The 22,000-nt window shown below is 38.4% G+C and overlaps 2 protein-coding genes and 3 non-coding genes across 5 annotated transcripts; 2 read left to right on the forward strand and 3 right to left on the reverse strand.

The window, feature by feature from the left end:
* Positions 1-19: 19 nt before the first annotated feature.
* On the reverse strand, positions 20-89 carry trnaa-ugc (transfer RNA alanine (anticodon UGC)). The gene has a single exon. It is a non-coding gene; the product is annotated as a tRNA-Ala (tRNA).
* A 95-nt stretch (positions 90-184) lies between these two features.
* On the forward strand, positions 185-3,834 carry LOC111836279 (uncharacterized). The gene is made up of 3 exons (XM_023797386.2): positions 185-633; positions 1,218-1,329; positions 2,206-3,834. Exons 1-3 carry the CDS (start codon positions 370-372, stop codon positions 3,552-3,554), a joined length of 1,725 nt encoding a protein of 574 aa, XP_023653154.1. The 5' UTR covers positions 185-369; the 3' UTR covers positions 3,555-3,834.
* On the forward strand, positions 1,483-1,554 carry trnag-ucc (transfer RNA glycine (anticodon UCC)). Its single transcript has one exon. It is a non-coding gene; the product is annotated as a tRNA-Ala (tRNA).
* A 369-nt stretch (positions 3,835-4,203) lies between the features above and the next one.
* On the reverse strand, positions 4,204-4,275 carry trnae-cuc (transfer RNA glutamic acid (anticodon CUC)). Its single transcript has one exon. It is a non-coding gene; the product is annotated as a tRNA-Glu (tRNA).
* A 7,835-nt stretch (positions 4,276-12,110) lies between these two features.
* Positions 12,111-18,584, reverse strand: LOC111836301 (uncharacterized). Its single transcript, XM_023797424.2, has 7 exons — positions 18,248-18,584; positions 17,787-17,828; positions 14,822-15,226; positions 14,479-14,601; positions 14,036-14,086; positions 13,742-13,804; positions 12,111-13,235 (listed from the first exon to the last, which is right to left on the reverse strand). Exons 1-7 carry the CDS (start codon positions 18,393-18,395, stop codon positions 13,159-13,161), a joined length of 909 nt encoding a protein of 302 aa, XP_023653192.2. The 5' UTR covers positions 18,396-18,584; the 3' UTR covers positions 12,111-13,158.
* Between the last annotated feature and the right edge of the window lie 3,416 nt (positions 18,585-22,000).

Below are 22,000 nucleotides of genomic sequence, written 5' to 3' on the forward strand. Positions count from 1 at the left end.
CCCACAAAATGACCCCGTCTGGAGATGCCGGGGATTGAACCCGGGGCCTCATACATGCAAAGCATGCGCTCTACCACTGAGCTACATCCAAGAAGCTCTAGTCACATTCTATTTAGATTAGAAAACATTACGCGTATTGCAATTGCTCTTATTTTCCTGTATATACGGTACATAAGTCCGGAAATAAATGTGCTAACAGTCGCCTTCAGAGCCTAGCTTGCAAGTTAGCTTCGTAGCTAGCTAGCTAGTTTATTGCTAATAACACATAAACGGATTACTCTAAGTTCACGAGCTGGACAAATAATACCACTGTTTTTAAATTATTACTAAGAGACAGCTACTGTGATACTAGGTAATAACGTCAGCAAAATGACGAACTGTGTTACTTTTCAAGACGAATTAGCTTCTATTATGGATGTGCTAGTTAAAGCAGCGGTTACAGATATTAGTAAACTTTTTGACAATCGCTCTGCTTTTCTGCGCTTGGAAATATCCTATCACCAAAAAGAAAACACGTCTCTGAAAAGGAAATTGCAATGGATGGAAAATGAATTGAAAGCGGCCCGACGTGGAAGGGGACCGAAAGCAGCACGACAGACCATTGTTAAAAACCACCAGTCTGATAGCATCAAGGTTCGTTTTAAAAGTGTTGTTATATATTAAATTCCTACACAAACTCTCTACATTTAAACTAGCTTATAGTCAGTCATTGCGTTATTGGGATGCCATAGTCGATTATCTGGTAGACTTAGTAATGTCAAAATAATATCCCTTAAAAGTCGACAGGAATACATCTATGTTTGGCCACTGAAATTTCCACAACTTTTTCACACGACAGCGCTTTCGTTGGGGTGTCAGGTTGCGACTGAGAAATTGTTCTGAATGTAACAAAGTGTTACATTATTCCAGGATGTCGATTTATCTAGGATTAGCCAGTATACTCTGAATGCAGTGTCCTAGGACAAGCAGGAATTAAAGCGCAATTTTCATAACCATATTCATTTCACTTCTACCTCAAATGGCAGAAGTTGTACTCTTTAACAAGCAATCTAACCAGCCATAACGATCAATCCAACCATCTTGACCATCTTGTTTATATTCAAACAAGTGTCTTGTTTAACATTTTGATAGAACATTTTATAAATATATATTTTAAGAATCCAGCACTGGAATTGGCTACAATAAGTTGCCAATAATATTAAAATTTCCTATTACAGGATGCAGACGTGGATGGAAGCTGGTCTGAAACTATTTTAATTAAGCATGAAGAACTTAGGGAGGACCTGGAGAACACTGATTCACAGAGAAGACAGAAAAGTAGCCAGAAAGGTAATGTGTCTGTTCCGTAATAAATTACAGTGTTTATACCTTTGCAAACATTTTATTCAATACAAAAAATGAACAGCAATGTAAATTTCTTTTGTTGGAAGGAGACTTGAAATCACCCCTTATCTGCTTGACCGCTTGACCTTTGTAATAGTAGGGGATGTAGTTCAGTGGTAGAGCGCATGCTTTGCATGTATGAGGCCCCGGGTTCAATCCCCGGCATCTCCAGGTTGGCTTCTTTTGTGGGAATCTGTGGAGCAGTATATTGCACAAAACCTTAATGACCCAGTTCCAAGCCATGGTCAAGGAGACCATAAGAATAGTACACAGCCCAGCCAAAAAAAAAAAAGTCGCCATTTGAATTTTTCATTGGACCATCTTTAGTTTTGATTATATATCATCTTATCTTACTTCAACCTGGTTTGGTCTTTCTTTTCTGGATACCTCAGAAAGAAGCTTGTTGTATTTCAGATAAATTTAAAATGAATTTTTGTTCTATGCATAAGATTGTTTGTAAACAGGTTATATTTCAGACAACTGGAAACCTGTCGAGGTCAGGTTGCCCCACCAAATTCAGCACAAAAGATGCTTCAGGAAGTTGTCAAGAACCCAAGATATTCATATCCTGCTCTTTATAAGTAATTAAAACGGTTAAAATGCGGGGGAATAAAAACCAATGTTTTAACATTTGAGTCAATTCTCATAATGAAAACATTCAGATTGATAGAACAGATATTTCAGTTTTATCAGTATTGAATCTTCCAGAACCATGATAGGAGACCGTGAACATTTGTATCATGGTTTCGGCCTCGGTCTCAGAACTGATACACCACTACTTGTCATAGTAATCTGATGTTTTTTTTTTCTGTTTTCCTAAAGGCTCATTGGAATCACAGGATTTCAACAATGATAAACGAGTTCTCCACACAGAAAGGCTGCACAGCCGGGAGGACTGTGACGCACCTTTTACACCTGCATCAGGCATCAAGCAATTCACAGACCAGCACTCAATCCAATTAGTAGGGAAAAGACTCAGTAAACTGGCAGGAGTCTGCAAGTCAGAGGAGGAGTACTCTTGCTCAGCCCAAAGACTCAGTCAAACCACATCTGAGCACAGTACCCTGAACCATCCGTTTCCTCAATATCTAATGCATGAGAGAGGAAGTCCACGACAGTTGGTACATCAGGCAAAAGAAACTGGTGAATCGGGTTACTCTGACACAATAGAGAATGATTCAGCAGCTCAGTCAGCTCTGCTGGGGCCCCATACTACTGAGACCGGGACAATTCCAGTTGGCTTAGGTATGACGGACACAAAATCTGAAGTTGGCAATTTAGAACCTGCTAAGATTAAGGATGAACTTGAGATGCCTATATGCAGTGATGAGGCAAGAATGCAGGTAGTTGAGTTATATCCTGTTTGGTGCAGTGAAGACAAAGAGAGCAAAGGAATGCATCTAGAAAGTAATAGAAGTTTCAGAAACCTTCTGGAAGTGCAGCAACAAATGTATGCAGAGAAAAACCATGAACTATTAGGTGACCACAGCAGAAGACAGCTAAGTTTAGGTGTGGTACACGAAAAAGAATTTTTGCTGCAAAATGACTTTTCCTCACTGAAAAGTATTAGGATGGACCAAAGGTCAGATGCAGACAGGCGTTTTAATTGTACACACTGTGGGAAGAGTTTTACACAGCGAGGTCACCTTAAGATTCATCAGCTCATTCATACAGGTGAAAAACCATTTAGTTGTACTCAGTGCGGGAAGAGCTTCACTCATGTCCATGTACTCAAAAGACACCTGAGTGTCCATACCGGTCATAGACCCTACACTTGCAGTCACTGTGGCAAAAGCTTCTCACTGCAGGACAGCCTAAGAAGACATAAACGAATCCACACTGGAGAGAAGCCGTACATATGCATGTACTGCGGGAAACGCTTCACTCAGGGAAGCCATCTTAAAATACATCAGCTGATTCACACTGGAGAAAAGCCGTTTAGCTGCACGCAGTGCGAGAAGAGTTTCACTCAGCTGCATGTCCTCAAAAGACACCTGAGTGTTCACACTGGTCAGAAACCATATATTTGTGTACAATGTGGGAAAAAGTTTACTCTACAAGACAGCCTGAAAAGACACCTGCGTATCCATAATGAAGGCAAAATAGCATTTCCCCAACAGTTACACGTCAGTCAAGATTTACTGTCACAGGATCTGCACTCAGATACATAAGTTGTACATTGAAGTTGCACAGTCATAGTAAACTTACTGTTTGACATGACAGGTTGGACTTTGTCGTTGAACTTGTTGTGTGTAATTATCTACTTTCATGGATTTTAAAATTTTGAACATTTCAAGGTGAATTTCAAACAAAAAATGTATGATGCTTCCTGTAATTTCATTGCAAGTATTGCTGGACTTCAGTAAAAGGACAACTGTAGCATGTATGTGAACCATGGTTTCAGACTGGTGAACAATACTAAAATAAAATCTGTATGACATAATATTCTTACATCAGCTTAAAGCATCTTATTTTTGTTGTGGTTTTCAAACTATGGTAATGGATGTGTGGATTGCATGCTCAGGTCAAAACCTAAGAAACACCTGTTTTATATTTAGTTTCAGTGTAGTAAATAATTTAAGGAAGCTGACTATTTATTGAAAAGATGTGAAAGTCGTAATATCCCTGTAGATCATGTAGTTGAATTTTCATAAATATGGTATGGTTAAGCAGGTAGTGTATAATTCATGGTCATTTTGAGGCATAGACAAAAAGAAAAAAGCCTTCAAATTTTTTTGTAAGTTTGTTAGATTTGCTAAGATATCATTTGTATAATATATTGTACGACATTTTGCAGTCCTGTTAATGTCAAAAACGTTCTTCCCTGACCGGGAATCGAACCCGGGCCGCGGCGGTGAGAGCGCCGAATCCTAACCACTAGACCACCAGGGAAGGTATTGGCAGCAATTATAAATATTTTGTCATAAGTAAAAATATGTTTGTATATATGTATGTATACACACCTGTCTCATTGGATCTCATGTTATTGACTAGATCTTGAATTACAAATTTGATCTATTCTAACCAGTTAGCAAACTTAGTAAAGAATAAAAGAAACTTTATGTACCATTGAAATAGTACAAATATTGCAACTTGTCCCGCAGTAAACAACGTCCAACTGCGGTGAAGCTATCCGCGCTTTAAATGTGAGGTGCACGCATAGGCATAACATTACGGTATCAGATCGCGTTTAGGAAAAATAACTGATTCTAAGCGATCGTGGATAAATAAAGAGTGATTTATAGTCATATGTACGAATATACTTAAATACAGCGAATTTCTTACTTTCCCATAATGTAAAAACTCGTCTTATACCTTCTGAAAGGCAAGATCCCAAGCTATTTCCAGGCACAATTTGGACAACTTTTACTGTACCATTTTCGAGAAACAGCACTTTGAAATCCATGGCTTTATGTGCATCTGGTTATATGAGCCAAGTGTGACCGGACATACCTCAGAATTTTCCCATAATGTATAAACAAGTTTTATCCCTTCTGAAGGGATCGTCACAAAAAAGGCCTATGTTCCATCTTTCTACTTAGATTTCCAGAAGGCATTTGATGTTGTCCCCCACAAATGGCTCTTGCTTAAGCTCAAAGCTGCAGCGATTTTAGGAACTGTAGCAGCTTGGATCGAAAACTGGTTAACTGACAGGAAGCAGCGAGTAGTTATTAGAGGCACCATGTCACAGTGGGCCTGCGTTCATAGTGGGGTACCGCAGGGTTTAATTTCAGGACCAATATTTGGACTAATTTACATTAATGAAGTTGACATCAATACATACAGTAAACTGGTTAAATTTGCAGACGACACCAAGGTGGGTGGTGTAGCAGATACTGATCTAGCAGCACAGAGGCTACAACAGGATCTGGATTTAATTAGCAACTGGGCTGATACCTGGCAGATGAAAATTAACATAGATAAATGCATGTAAGGTAATCCATGCAGGGAGCAGAAATATAAAGTACAGATACTTTATGTGTTTCACTGAAATAAAGGTAGCTGATTATGAGAAAGACTTGGTGTGCATGTTGATGCTTCCATGTCCCACTCTCGCCAGTTTGGGGAAGCAATTAAAAAGGCCAATAGGATGTTGGGTTACATCTCTAGGTATGTGGAGTTTAAGTCAAGGGAGGTGATGCTATGATTATATAATTCCTTGGTAAGACCCCACCTAGAATATTGTGTGCAGGTTTGTTCACCATACCTTAAGAAGGACATTGCTGCCTTGGAAAAGGTGCAACGTAGAGCTACAAGAATGATTCCTGGTCTTAGAGGAATGTCTTATGAGGAGAGGTTAGCTGAGTTGAATCTGTTCAGCCTCGAGCAAAGGAGAATAAGGGGGCACATGTAGGGATGGGGCCGATCCGATCCAGTATCGGTATCGGGTTCCGATACCAGCTTAATTAACGGATCGGAAATTTCTCCAGGTTGGATCGGAAATTTCCGATCCGTTAATTAAGCTGGTATCGGAACCCGATACCGATACTGGATCGGATCGGCCCCATCCCTACATGTGCCCCCTTATTCTCCTTTGCTCGAGGCTGAATTATGTCTACAATGCTGTCTGCTGAAATGACTTCACAAGTGATCCCGGGCTAGGTGACGTGTCTGTGCTCCAATGAGACACTGAGAGAGATGACACGCCTCCTTTCAGGAAATCCTCTGCAGTTTGCAGGTAGCAGTTTAGCATTGAGCGCCATACAACATGTCCGCTGTGTGGAAACATTTTACGGTCGAAACGCCGCAAAGTAAGACAGCAACGTGCAATGTTTGCAAAGCCGTTGTTCCGAGAGGTGGAACCTCCGTCGCGACGTTCAACACTACAAATATAATTAATAATTGCACTAGTATCTAGTAATCCTGTCTTGAAATTTAAATAAATACCCATTTAAACCCTTAAGTTGCATATTTGTTTTCAGGATGGGATTTCTGCCGTTTTCTGACCTCATACTTACCTCAAGTTGCTTTTTGGGACATACAATACATAGACTTGCTTGTAGAGAAATTTATTACAGCCTCATAAAATTAACAATAACGATAATAATCATAGTGATATTAAAGCAAATAGAGCTCTGGTATCGGAATAGTATCGGTATCGGCAGATATCCAAATTCAGGTATCGGAATCAGATCGGAAGTGAAAAAATGTGGATCGGTGCATCCCTAGGCACATGATCCAGGTCTATAAGATTCTAACAGGTCTGGATGCTGTTTCAATATTAGTTTAAATACTAGAACTCGTGGCCATAAGTGGAAATTAGCAGGAGAATTTGAAGGAAGCACTTCTTTACAAAGTGTGTAGTTAGAGTATGGAATAGTCTTCCTGCTAGTGTAGCGGAAGCTAAAACCCTGGGTTCCTTTAAATCAGAGCTAGATAAGATTTTAACAACTCTGAGCTATTAGTTAAGTTCTACCCAAACGAGCTTGATGGGCCGAATGGCCTCCTCTCATTTGTAAATTTCTTTTGTTCTTAAGGGCACGGTCCCATTCTCAACAAAATTTGTTCAATATTTACTGTAAAATTTTCAGGAAAATGCACTTCGAAATCCATTATTTTGTGTTATGTGAGCCAGATCTGAGAATCCATTTGCGAAATCTGACATGGACCAAGCTACTGTAATTTGCAAACTTTGCAAAGATATCGTGCAACAGGTGGCAACAAAAACAATTTTGTTTGTCTATTGTTATTTGTTTATAAGGTCAATGCACCGTTATTTATTATTTTAAAATATTTAAATTAGGCCTATTTTATTTATTACTATAATTAGACAAGCAGCATTTCTTGTAAGAATAGAACTGCTAGTTTCTTGGTTAAATGGTTAATTTACATTACTACAAACATTCCAGTTTAGTTGGTTTGTAAACAAAAAAAAGGATTAGCAACTACTGACAAGAACCGAAATGAAAACACAAGCAGTGTATGTATGGAAGTCACAAAAGGAATTACATAGTAATGAGAATATTTTTTCCCACCAAAAGTTGTCTTCCACTACTATTTTTTCCAAAAGTTGTTTATCGCTTCTCTTTTTTTATGCAAAAGTTACATTTTACTATTTTCTGTTTTCTTCCCTTGTTTTCTTGTGATAAATAACATCACATGCTAAAATAGCTCTATCAGACAGCAGATCAAATGAACCTTTAGCTCAAACCACTATCTGAATAGTACCCCGACTCAATGACACAAAACTTTATTGATGAAATATCAATCTAATCTGCATTAGTTTGCTGGAATCTTCATGGCTAATAGTAATAACATTTATGTTAGTTGACAATTGTTTTATTTGCATATAAGTGGTATAGTCATGTGCGGTTTTCATGTGGAACTAAAATTGTTCAAACGTCACCCTATAACCATGAAAACATCCTGCTTCCTTAAGTTCTCCAGCAATGAAACTGGCCATCGTTTCAGGATCACTTTAATGACCACAGTAATAAAGTTCCAAATGTCTCAGCCTCCTTCTCAAATAACACTGATTTGAAAACTGTCCATTGCTGACAGATGCTGGCCTTTCGTACACCACTATTTTGTTTTGAGTCAATCGCTCTTCAAAGTAATATCAAACTGATATTTGATAGGCTGATCCATGCTGCTGATATATGTCCGGCCAAGTCAATGATTTTTATATATCAAAAGACAGTAGCGAAAAATTACTTTTGGGGGGAAAAAAGGCCTGAAATTGCCCTTTGTTTCACATCAGTATTTTTTTGTATTATTGTTGGAGCCTCTGAACAGACAGGTATTGTGTGATAGGTGCTTACTGCTTTGTTCTGTGGTTATAATAATAGTATTAAGTAGATGTGCATGCAAAATCCAACCCGATTCCAGTAAACCAGGCCCCCAAGTGTGTGACAGTTCTTAGCTGTGGTCTCGCAGACATTTTCATTGGCTAACATTTGCGAAGTTGACAGCTGTTAGCTGCTTTTCTGGGGTTATTTGTCCCTTTTTTAAAAATTTAATTCAGCTTTAATGTCTGTTTTGCAAGTAACATTAGACCTTATAATAACCTTATGATTGACACTTTCATTCATAATATCTTTTTGTTCGCAGTTATTCATGCTAGACAAGTAGCTATGACAGCCCATAATTTCACCCCAACCTCTATGAGGTAATTTGTCCGGTATGTTTGTTCAATATGTGTTTTATGAGCAACAGTAAAACTGTCTATAATAGGCTTATAATGGGGACATAATAATAATGGGCTCTATTGTAATTCCAGTTAATATGCTTACCATGTGAAACAGCAGTATTGACGTTCATTTATTGCATTGCTTGCTTCTGTTAACACAATGGATAACATTACAGATTGAAAAATAAGCATCAGTTAGTCAACTATTTCTTGCACACATCGTTCCTGTTTTTTTGATACAGCCAATTTTTCTCATTTTAAAGATGAGAGGAGTATTTGTGTGCCGTCAGGCGTAATTCAGAAGCTGCTACTATAAAATTAGGTCAGATGAACAGAACTAACTTAATTAATTACAGTTATATGGTAAGATGGAACCAGACAGTTTATGATCACTTATCACTGTTGAGGTTTTGTTTTCCACAATAAGGTCTGTTCTCCCATTCACTTATAAAAGTGCGAGTTGCTTTATATCTTATAAGTACTGTAATTAGACACGCTCCTGAGACATGAACCTTATGCACTTACCTTTGCAAGATATTCATGATCTTCCTATATAGTCTAACAGTTTCTCAACTGGTGGGTCGTGACCCAGAAGTGGGCGGCAGGACCGCTTTCGTTGACTATGGCAAGTGTGTACATAAAAATATATACAGTGTAACCAAAAATAATTTTTACACTGTGAATAAATGGTTGATGATGAAATTACATAATCTGAGAACAATTCCAGTATAGGTTTTTTACAGTTTTTAAAATTTGCTCTTCGATATCTTATATATTTCCATTTTGGACCATTTCTCCACAGTGTACAATAATTTTTGGCTACACTGTATATACTTTGAAAGTTTGTTTCTAATGTCAGACTTTGTTTTTTAGCAGTGCTATTGTTACTGCGATGTTCTATTTACTATTTACTGTACTATTTTTTTGTTAAATAAATTTGGATCAAAATTAAAAAAAAAAAAAGGTTGTGGTTTAATAACCAAGGAAACACGTGTGTTGAGGTTCTTCCACAGTATGGAAAGGTGTGGACTTTGATTTTTGTGTTTTTCAAGTTTGGATAAGTATGGAAAAGGAGAGAGTATGGAAACATGTTTCCAGACTATTGCAACTAATCAGTCTACTATAATTTCCAGTGAAAAATATCAATGTAGGCTACCTTGCAATGTACAACGCTCACAGCTGGGAAATGCAAGTTTTCACATGTTCGGCTTGCCGATCCCAAGTAATGTAACTGGTTGGCTAAGGATCCCAAATGCGAATTGGAAGCAAAATACAAACTGTGCGTAAAGTTGGTCAACATTTGGAATACGGGCGAGATGTTATAGCCGCATGGTGGGCAGAAATGTTACCGTTTGGTTGCAACCAGCGGCCGGTCCTGGCAGGATGGCCAGTTGGGCGGGACAGCATTCTCTGGGGGCATCGACTTAACAAACCACCCAGGCCAACTGCCTATTTAACGCACTGCGTGTGCCAACTCCTGTTTCTCCACCCAGCCCTGGCAGCTGTTTCCATCACCACCCTGGGGTTGGTGACTTTTAGGTTCTCCACCCTGGATTTTCTTAATTTAAAAATGGAAAGTGTGTAGGGAGCTAGAGGAACCTTGATCTCCTGCCAGCTTTGTTCACTGGTATCTCTCTTTTGTCTCTGCCAGTCCATCACACATCTGATGCTCCCCCCCCCCCCCCCTCCGGGGTACATGCCATTTTGTATTTTATTTGCCATGTGATCTTTTAATGTCTATGGTCTTGATAATTAACTGGGTATTTCCTTCCCTCTCGTGTCTTTGACAAAAAGGAGATTCATTGTTTTAATCTGTTTAAGATTCATGTTCTAATCATCACTTATGTTTGTGCCACGAATCACGTGGAACCTCTTTCCAAGGCTGGATGGCCCAGCAGGGGACGTAAAACCATAACAACAGGAAGCTCTAGCAGTTGACAATGAAATCCACTCACACTATAATATTATAGTACGCTAGAGACATACCAATATATATTTAATCATAAAGTTAGTGTTATGGGTCTACTTAACTGTAAATAAAAACATGATAGCTATAATTTACTCTACATTTTCTTTCCAAATGCGCTCGGTGTGGTTGTTGTTGTTAAGTTGCTGTGAAATCTATTAATTGTCTGCCCCCTGGCGTTTCTAATTCAAATTTCCCTCCGGAAACTATGACGCGTTCGTTTGTGCAGGTTACGAGAAGCTCTTCGTGCGTTTTATAAAATCCGAAATATTAATCAGTTGCAAACAATATATGAGCACACCAGGCAAGATTAAATGCTGATTGTTTCAGTTCAAGGTATGCTAAAGCTTCTGTATTTGTACTTTTAGAATTTGATGAAACTGTAAAACGGAGAAAACATCAGCATTCGGGTGCATATGCACTACAGCATATCAGTGGCCGAGGAAACGAAGCAAAACCAAAACATATTCGCATTAAAATAAAACGTGCTTCTTAGCACAAAATGAATGCATTTCAAATTAAGAAACTAAATATAATACTGTAAACTGCATACAACATAAGTTATATAAGTTGTTTTAAGTATGAAAGTATTTAATGTGGGTTTAAAATATTGTATTCAATTATCTTATAAGGTACATGTATATCGGAAACATTCTAATTCTCATCTATGAATAACAAGCAATTTGTTTTAACCGTAACTGACGGAGCATGCATTGAAGTTTTCAGGATTTCCGCAAGCATGGTAATTACCAAAAACGTTTGAGGGGTGTACCGCAAAAATGAATTAAAGTCGAACTCGAGATTCATTTCTGTAATCTTGAACTGTGGCACGCTGCTGGTGTTCATTCAAATCAAGGTGAAATTAGTGATTTGAATAAGTTGTTTTTGTCTTATTGCCATGTTATACATTTGCGACACATTGGCGATGTAATTTTTTATCGTTTGAAAATATTTGGAAATGTTGCATAGCAGAAAAATATCGTGTGATGTGGCAGAATAGAATAAATTAACCGTGAAATGGCCTCTTTATTTGGTGCCCCTGCCTAGTACTATAGCTAAGACTCACTTTTGCCTCCGGAAATCCCTTCTGTAAACTTTCTCTGCCATTACCCTCCTCGTATAAATAAAAATCACACCCATTCATTCATTCATTTTCCATACCCGTTTGTTGCCAGTTCAGTGTATATGAATTTAAACATACCCTGCGTCCTGTCTAACATTAGATGATTGGTGGACACAAAGTGTACGGATATATTTTTTGTTTATTATTGTGTATAAAATAATATATGTACATTACAAGATTTCTTATGCATTGAAGCCAGCTGTACCGTGTATTTTATGTGATTTTCATAAAAAAAAATTCATGTGTACAATTTTATAAGACTTACCTTGTCAAGTACAGAATATAAATTCCATCCATCCATTTTTATACCCGTTTGTCATATAGTTTGTTTTTTGTTCATATGTCTATCTGTTTAATCGCAATACAAGCTGATATCAATCAAGATTATCAATCAAATGTTTTTTCCATCAGATACAGTTCGTCAGATAAAATATCACTTTTTTTTTTTAATCCACCCCAATACATTTAATAAATAATCACCTTGCAAATCACCAACCGTTTAATGCAAATCGGCATGGACAGTCTTTAATATAGTGTAAAAAATATACACAGTTAAAAAATATACACAGCTTTATCATTTAAAACATTATTGGGGGCTGTCTGGTTTTCCACTTAGTTTAATAGATACGTCTAGAATCTTACGCATAGTAAATGACTGGAGAGAAATGTCAATTTAAAATGAAAAGGGGGGAATGAAAAGGAGAGGCACTGGGATGCATGAATGAACTGCAAGAATACAGGGGATCCAGGCATGCATGAAATGACAAAAATAACACAGAAACAGGAAATGAATAAAAACAACACAGGAAACCCAATTTCTGTTTCAAAAATAGATCAACGTTCTTATTCTCTGCTTCCTCTACCTTCCCAAATCTTTTCTTTTCCTCATGCGTGCATTTTGTTGAAAATGCACTCAATGTTTTGTAGTTTTGGTAAAAAAAAATACATAAGGAAACTTTAAAACCCATGCTTACCTACATCAATCAATAAAATAACAAACATATTAATGTCATGCGTAAAGAAAGCCGGGTTTTGAAAGAATGCACAAGTGAAAAAGCTGTATAAAACATTACAAACACAAAAATGCATGTATACTTTTTACAGTATTTACTAAAACAAGCTTAAATGAGAAATTTTATTAAATGTCTACAACAAATAAAACATTCTTTTAATATCAGAATGAAATTCAGACCTCAGATTTAAAAAAAAAAACTGTGATGGGGAATGTACCAACTATTTCTGGTATTATACCAGAAGTGAAAAATTAAGGTGCAGTCCCATTAACATAAAGAGCAAGACCTAATTTGTATTTACATATATAGTATATGAATCATCTCACCTCAGACTGACAAGTCCATGCCACGTTAATGTCAACACAGTTGGTGGTCATTCGGGATGCTCGCCAACCTGAATGCAAACCAGACCTTTATCTGGAAAGCATTCGTTTTGGTTCCGGGACCTTTGTTTTTTGATGAAAAGTTCTTGTTACTAGGCACTTGGAAGAAAACACTGGTGTTTCATGATGGCGCCGTTGATATAAAAGGTCATGTCGATGACTTAGTTATATGAATCACAGTCGCTGTTTCGGTTTGAGGAAGGCTCTCTGCCGGGCTGTACAGACAGTCTCTCCAGTGCTGTAGGATAGCAAATGCAGTCATTGACGCTATATCCAGAGTTACAAAGTTGCAGTTTAAATAAACACTCAGTCTAGTATCCAGTTCTGAACAGTTAGTGCTGGTAACAGGTGACCTCATCATCACGTTTGACACGTGAGTAAGTGAAGATGAAAGCCAAGACAGACATCCAAACCCTGTTGCCATCTTTGTAGTCAAATTACCTGAATTCAGTTATATTAATTAAAACACAACAGTGGACTTAATAGAAATCTGAAGTGCGTTATTCATCAGCTGCACATGTCGTATAAATGTATATAACTAGGTAAACTTTTCTCACAAAGATGGAGCCACATTCAAATGCCGTAAAATTCACCTCATAATCTTGCCAACAAAATGGAAATATGTCATGAAAACGCTTCAAATTTCAAATGGTATAAGTTGTGACTGGTATACTTTTAGCTGTTCTATAGCTGTTTCAAGAACGTTGGTTTACGGGTGTACCGGCATATATTCCACGCACTCACCGGGGTACGAGTATCTTGCTGAGTTGCTGGAAGGCATTCCAGCCTGTGCTCTATAAAACGACACTGACACAACATAAAGACAGATGTCATACAGAAAAATACAGATTCGGTGGTTCCTGTACAAAACGAGTGTATTAACCTACGTGACGGTCCAAGCAAGAGACTGACTAGTGGTTTAGGTTCCAGTGCAAATATAACCAGCTGCTGAACCTTTGCTGGAGCTGCTAATAAAACATTTCGAGGTGATAAAATACAATGTGTGCGCGGCTTTGGGTAATAACGCAGAGCACTTACCACTCTGACTCTGCGTGGGTCCGATCCACTCCCGATTCCGCCGCTTAAACACTGCGCAGAAAAAGCACCATTTATGTACAGAAAACCCACAGTCACAGTGGAAAGAGTTCCGCATCCAAGTCAGCATGGAACATGATGTTTAAGAAACAAGGAAACCAAAGGGATTCAAATCATGTCCCCAGGTGAAGTCTGACTGTAGCATTGCCATGCAAAGCTGAACATTTACCGTATTTTGCTTTTTACAGACATATTAACTATAAAGCAACATGTAGCAAAATAGCCATCCAGAATAGAAGCATATGCTGACCATTAAATATATATATTGGTGTCAGACTGATAAAACCTGTAGCAATCAAAGGAGGATGCAGGTACATTGCGATGTTTCCTATGAGAGGCCTTAGCATGACTACTGAGAGCTTAATTTTCAGTGTTTCTCAACTTACATTTGTTGTAAAGGGTGGTGCACCTCTTATGTCCAAACCTGAGAAGAAGCAGGACTAGGATCCCCGTGATGAGCAGACCAGTCACAGTCTTGTAGCCTGCTAGTTCTTTACTCTTGGGGAGAGCTGGATGAGCAGAATGAAGGAACTGAGACCTCTGCTTTTAAAAAGACACTCTAGTTCTACCACAGAAAGACGCCGAGCACCTTCAAAAATACTCCTTCCTGTCATAAGTGGTGCTCAAAAACCATGAACTTTAGGTTCAGAGCTGATGGCATGGTGAGATAGTATTGAAAATAACTTTCAAAAATGTTTAAAATGCACAAATGTATGCACACCGGCTTACCTTTACACATAATCTCCAGCGTTATACAGTTGTCCTTTGGTATAAATCCATTTACCTCAATCTTGTAACCCGTATGGTTTTGTGACCGTTTCCATCCCTTGAATCCGTCACATCCCAGGTGGGCACAGAACATGTTCTTGAAGGATTCCAGCTTTTCAGAACTGTCGTGGCAGAGTGGGCGCGCGTTGAAGTGATTAAATACGTGCTGGAGGTGGAGGGCCCCCTGGCACGAGCTCACCGTGGCATTCACGTTGATGAACGCCAGGACCGGTGGAGGAGGAGTAGCAAATGATGGTGTTGAGGCCGTCCCAGGTGTAGAACATGGCGCACAGTTAGTCGTACAATTGTTCCAGCTGGGTGTCGTTAGATTGGCAGGATGAGTGGACAGGGATTCATTGCACACAACTGCAATAAGAACAAATAAGTTATTTTATTTTTGCTGTTGTTGCTGATGTGATGAATAACCCTCCATCCATCTACTAATTACTTATCCAGTGTAGGATCACTAGGGTCCTGGAGCCTATTTGAGGAAACAGAGGACACGAGGCAGGGAAATATCTCAGACAGTATTCTGGCCCTACCACAGGGCACAAGTACACACGCACGCACAATCACGCACTGCAGCCATCTTAAGGACATCAAATCACGTTACTGCATGTCTTCAAATTGCATGAGAAAACCCAAGTTACAAGGGAAGAAAACAGGATGAACACGGGGTGAGCACAGGGAGAACACAGGGTGAACACGGGATGAACACAGGGTGAGCACAGGGAGAACATGGGGTGAACACGGGATGAACACAGGGTGAGCACGGGGAGAACACGGGGTGAGCACAGGGAGAACACAGGGTGAACACGGGATGAACACAGGGTGAGCACAGGGAGAATACGGGGTGAACACGGGATGAACACAGGGTGAGCACAGGGAGAACACAGGGTGAACACGGGATGAACACGGGGTGAGCACAGGGAGAACACGGGGTGAGCACAGGGAGAACACAGGGTGAACACGGGGTGAGCACAGGGAGAACACGGGATGAACACAGGGTGAGCACAGGGAGAACACAGGGTGAACACGGGGTGAACACGGGATGAACACGGGGTGAGCACAGGGAGAACACGGGGTGAACACGGGGTGAGCACAGGGAGAACACAGGGTGAACACGGGGTGAGCACAGGGAGAACACGGGATGAACACAGGGTGAGCACAGGGAGAACACAGGGTGAACACGGGGTGAACACGGGATGAGCACAGGGAGAACACGGGGTGAGCACAGGGAGAACACAGGGTGAACACGGGGTGAGCACAGGGAGAACATGGGGTGAACATGGTAAGTACAAAAATGCACAGAGCTGAGATTAAATTCAAATGTGCCGCCCTGGAGAAGTGACATCACTGTGCAAGATTATTATTATTATTATGTTTTTGTTGTTTGACCAATTTCTGTAACTGCATCTATATCATTACAGTAAAAGTAATACTGATCATAGCAGCAGTAGCAGCAATTAAAAGTTTTACTTTTACTCTTTTCCTTTTAAGACAGGACTAACTTTTATATATCTGCTTCAAGCAAGATGCATAAAGTGACCTGAACTGCAGCGACCAAACGACAAGCAAAAAACTGCAAACGACAGCATCTCGAAAACGCTGCATGCCATACATCTTCAGTCATGTTCCTGCAGATCACCTGTTCCTGCTTGCTTGTATTGAATTAGCATTGACTTGGCTGTTGTGACAATATCTGCATGTTGCCTCTAAGCAACTGAAGAGTGTTACATGTAAATGCAAACAAAATTTTAAAAAGCTAATTTTACTTCGTTCGTTTCTGTTATGTATCTGACACAATAGCAAAAACTCTACAACTAAAATTAAATTACTGCTGCAAGAGTGTCGTTTTTAAGAAGGTGAACAATCATAATTGCACTTGCATTGTTATTTTAACAACAAACAAACTCTCATTTATAAATTTGCTCAGCGCACCTAATATCTCAATTCACAAATATCAAGACTGGTGGTCAGTTATAATTACCTAATTGCAAGTTCAGCAGGAACAACAACAAGATTACATAAGAAGGCTGTCACACTGCTGCTGTAACCCAAAATCACTCCACAGCTGGAGAAATGGCCCTAACTGATCAAACATACAGCCAACGTGGAATGTGTACCCTGCATCGTTTGACAGAAATTACATTCGTACCTAACCACAAAAACATAATGCGTTATTGCCGCTTGGACAATACTAATATTAATAAATATGCTAATAAAAAAATGACGCTTGTTTTTTTAATCCTTATTCTGATGTGGAACTATGACTATGAAATCTGCCGAATCATGGCTGAAGCATTTCGACACCTATCTGAAAGTCATCGCATTGCTTGCAGTAACAATCTAATACACCCATGCATGTAATTCTTCACTCACCAATTAGCATGCGATTATTTTGCCCCGCCATCACCTCACCATCTTGCCACACTTGCTAAGTTAATTAATTGAGCTGGTGGTGAAATTCAATGAAGACATGGCATGGTTTTGGTGCCCCTGAGGAGATGTTTGGGAACTGAAACAGTGTTCATCTGGCCGTCCAACAAGATATGAAGATATAACTTTTTGGAGAACAGATGAAATGCTTCTTTGGATTTATCATGTCACTGATCCATACTGAACTATATTCTTAAAATATTTTAAAACGTTTTTTTCTGAGCAAATAAACACTTACTTCCCAGATAAATGTTTGATGGCCTGCGACTTTTGCACCGTACTGTAAATAATACGTTCATAATACTTTTTTGATGCACGTTAAAGTGTGAAATCAAGAAGTTTCCAAGGCGAAGTTTTACTTCTGTATGATAACAGGCCAAATACATTCCTGTTGTTCCGTTTATATTGAAAAAGGCGCCAAGTGTTTGCTTATATTCAGATACAACAAACGGACTGCTATGTTTATTGAACCAAAAACAAAACTTACCAAACAGTAATACGGCAATAATTGTCAGCTTCACCATCGTCACTGAAAGAGTAATTTAAAGTACAAGGTTATCAAATACGCAGGGATGAGTCTCACCGGTGAGGTTTAAAAAAATCATAAATGTATGCAAATCTAATTTATGCTATCAACTTAAGGCTAAATAAACACAACAATGGGGAGATGAATTTATTAAAAATTGTTGAGAAAATAATGAACGGCGCCAGTATAATGGTTATATCCTAATAGGGCCTACAATTTTTTTTTTTTTTAAAAACAGCAAGACCGAGCATGTCATTTTCTATAATCGTAACAATTACTGTCACTGTTAGGCTGACTTCCATCAGATATCTGTGTTATTTAGTTGGATAATCTCATTATATTCCAGTTAAAAAAGTGTTATTACAAGACAGAACATTACTTTAAATCGATCTCATTTTGCATCAGTCAAATTCATGTCTTACCCCTAGAAGTTTTCGCAGAGCGAGAGATATGGAGAGAAGCACGAGAGACCGAAGACCAGCACGAGAAATGAAGGTGAAGGAAGTGTGCACGAGAGAAATAGTGCGTCTCTCCCATCGGCTCTGCTGCTCTTTCTCGGTCTCTCTGCATACATAGAACTTCCTTGCATCAAAGTGTGTTAGCGATGAAAAGAGAGAAGAAAAAAAAAGAAAGATGGGGGTGGGGGAGAAGGGAAGCATAGAATAAGCAGATGAACGAGGAGTGAGAAAAAGAAAAGATACTTAGCGAGTAAGAAATGATTGCGATGTTTATGAGACAGAGACTATGTTAATTTTTTCCATTTTTATGCTCCCCAAGGTGCACAAAATTGCGTCACACTTAAGTTTCTCACACGCATGGTGCAGACAGTGTGTTACGTACAGTGTCCAGTGGATACCTGTGCAGACGCTGCAATAAATAAAGATCTGTTTACTCTCTATTCTATGTATTCCATTAAACCACTAGTCGCACCAGGACACAAGTCAGTAGACGAGTTATGACTGTTGTATGATTCGGTTCTCACTTGGTTTCATTTTCTTTCATCTTTCGCGGGTGGTTTACCGTTCAATGGATTTACTGAGAAAAATACCCAGTGCGCAGCTCCAGCTCATCTCCTGTGTACAAGTTACTGTACTACAATAGTTATTTTTTTTTCTTCTTTTTCCATCTACCTGCTTAAAAAGGTAAATAATGTAAAATGGTGTGTGGTATCTTTAAATTGCATTTGCAAATATATTGTAATTGTGTATTTCTTCTGATAAATTACGGTTGTTTATGGTTTACGAATGGATTTCAGGTCTGTTAAGTTACCTGAACAATAAACAATGCATTGTTAGAATATGCAGCGCCTTACAGGAAAGCGGTCTGGGCAAAATGCATTACATTATTATAGAAAGTACTCTACATTCAGAACCGATATTAATAATCGTACTGAAATGTTTCAACTTCCAGTGTGAGCGATTTGCGAGAATGTCGTCAAAACAATATGTTAAAGACCCATTTAGAACAAATATATTTTGTATAAAATTATGTAGAAATTCAACTATGACGTTTTCATGCACTCATCGTTTTCAACACTCCGTTTGATACTGTGGCGATCCATATAGGTGATCCCTAAATCCACGGAGAAGTAGCATGCCCAGGTTGAGACATCAACCCACCACACTATTAGCCTACCTTAATTTTAAACAGGCCTACTCTATTACTTCTGTATTAGTGTTTATATTTGCACTTAAATGTTTTGATACAAAATGTTTTGAAGTACACAAGTATAGTTAACGGTTCATAGTCAGAAATCACTTTTAAAAGTTAAAAGCTGAAATAAATATGGGTTTCAATGTTTCGATAATATAAGTTTCTTTTTATATGAAAAAAGAAAAGCATATTTATTAATCAAGGCACATACAATACACGCAAAATAAACTCAACTACGGGATGGATCCCGATATTTTTCTAGTCTCATGTTTGTTATTCTTGTTCTTTGTTTAGATCTCAAGTTTAATTGCATTTTGTTCAATCAAATAAATACACGTCAACACATTAGATTAGTCACAAGAATATCAAATACTTGTTTCGTAACACTTAAAGTTATTTAATCTTTAATGCAGTTATAAGTTTAGTTCCAAACACAGTCATTTATGTTGCTCCACGAAACGGCAAAAAGCAGCGTTTTTCCGACCTTGTATGATTCTGCAATGATATCCTTACGTTCGTGGTTGTGTGAACCAGCAATATATCGATTTTTATTTGAATATGAAGAACATCTGACATAATTTTATTTGTTGGGATTCATTTTAGATCATTTTCACGTTTCTGTCCCTCGGGATTACATCGTCAGAGAAAGGGTCCGGCCCTGGTACAGTTTTGTTCCCCAGGGTATACAAACAACATTAATGTACACCAATGGTACAGAGATGTTCCCCAGAGTTCATTTCTGTACCTTAAATTAGAATAAAAGGTACATTTACCTACAACTAGAGTACAACTGCAGGCAGACCCTTGAGGGGTGAAAATTGGTACTTTTTTCAGACAGTATATTTATATTACTTTTCCCCCTGCAAATCATTTATTAGTCATTTCACCAATATCATTTCATTGTTTCAAACGATACATATCTTCACGTGTGATACAATTTTATACGTATACCTATAAGTAGTAATTTAAATGAAGTTATCAAAGAGGTGAATCCCGTAAATCACACATGCGTATCATGTTATTTTATGCAAAGATTTTCTTACAGATGAGTACATCTGAGTGAACGTCTGTTTTTCTGTAGAGTATATTTCACACTGCTACTGCAGAACCATTTAAAATGCCAAAATCAAAAATCATGGTCCCTGATCAGGTCAGTGCTCTTAATATGTAATCGTATTACACATTACATAGTATTACATAATATCTTAATATATAATAGTATTAAACATTACATAGTATCTTAATATGTAATATGCAGCAACTATAAATATAATACATTGACCAAAACAGCACATTTACCCACTGCACTACTACTCGTTTTTCCCTATTTTTTCTATCGCCATTTTCGGTTCAGCACCGCTTTCCACATCAGAAAGGGACAGATGAATAATGTTTCTCTTTCACACATTCAAGAAGAAACCAAAGCTGGCGGTACGAAATTAATGAAGGCGTATGAGCTCCGGCGTGAGTAGGCCGCGCTTTACTACAGAGCATGAAGATCGAGAGTGAAAATGACCTGGCAGCGAAGGTGGGGGAAAATAGGCCCAGCTGCCTATCACATCAAAAAGCAGACGTTTGGTTTTTTTTTTTTTTGAGATCGCATGCATGTTATGCAAAGAATAACCATCTGGAACGCTCTTAGTGTACACTGGACATATTTCCCCTATGCTTTTATCCAAACTGACATACAGTTGAGGGTCAGACAATTCCGGAAGCAAATGGACAAGTGATCCTGAGATTCAAGCCAGTGACATTCGAATCACAGATGGCGTCCCAACCCTCTGAACCGAACGTTAAATACAAGGTTGCCAACTCTCGCGCGCATCTGGCTTTAAATTCTCATGCTCACGCAAGAATTCTTAAGGCATGTCCATACTGTTTCATTATAAACCTAAAATTAGCTACATCAAAAGCGTTGGGTAGTCTGCAAACCCTAGACCGTTTACAAGGTAATAAAACTGTTACATACATGTAAATGCGTGTGTATGTGAGTAGAGAATATCTCACGACAGCCAGCAGACCAAAGTTGGTAACCCTGTAGGTATAAGCCCCAATCTGAAATAACCACCACTTAGTTAATGCAAAAACACTTATCTGACGAAGATGTCAATTCCGCTGTTTTAATTTACCGTAAAGAGAAAATACTGTGCATAAGATATAACACATGAAACTTGCATTATAATTCTTAGTGCTGTTAAAACCTAAACGAGATTTAATAAGTAATCCATCAGCAAAGATTCTAAGGATGTTTAACCTTTGAATTATTTGATCTAAAGCTCTTAAGGCCACTTAAAATTAATAAATTGTTTTACATGGCCGCCCGCCTCAATTTTTTGGTGCCGCCTCGATTTTTTTTATATTTTATATTTTTTATTTTGCTGTTGTTTTGCTATTGTCAGGAGGACGCTTTTATTGGGCCATTCTGTGGCAAGACCATTAAACACTTAGACTAGGCATTTGTTTTTAAGGTTTCTCTTTTCTTGTAGTTGTTTGAACTGTTGAGAGTTTAAAATGTTGAGATA

Source organism: Paramormyrops kingsleyae, chromosome 12 (assembly GCF_048594095.1).
Source record: "Paramormyrops kingsleyae isolate MSU_618 chromosome 12, PKINGS_0.4, whole genome shotgun sequence".
Classification (NCBI taxonomy): Eukaryota; Metazoa; Chordata; class Actinopteri; order Osteoglossiformes; family Mormyridae; genus Paramormyrops; species Paramormyrops kingsleyae.

Excerpts from the sequence above, each read along its gene's own strand:
- LOC111836279 (XM_023797386.2), top strand. The coding sequence starts at position 370 with ATGACGAACTGTGTTACTTTTCAAGACGAATTAGCTTCTATTATGGAT. Across the intron at positions 634-1,217 it reads ACCAGTCTGATAGCATCAAG|GATGCAGACGTGGATGGAAG; the intron begins GTTCGTTTTAAA and ends TTCCTATTACAG. Across the intron at positions 1,330-2,205 it reads ACAGAAAAGTAGCCAGAAAG|GCTCATTGGAATCACAGGAT; the intron begins GTAATGTGTCTG and ends GTTTTCCTAAAG.
- LOC111836301 (XM_023797424.2), bottom strand. The coding sequence starts at position 18,395 with ATGCAGAGAGACCGAGAAAGAGCAGCAGAGCCGATGGGAGAGACGCAC. Across the intron at positions 17,829-18,247 it reads CTCTGCGAAAACTTCTAGGG|TGACGATGGTGAAGCTGACA; the intron begins GTAAGACATGAA and ends TTACTCTTTCAG. Across the intron at positions 13,236-13,741 it reads AGCAAGATACTCGTACCCCG|CACTGGAGAGACTGTCTGTA; the intron begins GTGAGTGCGTGG and ends GCTATCCTACAG.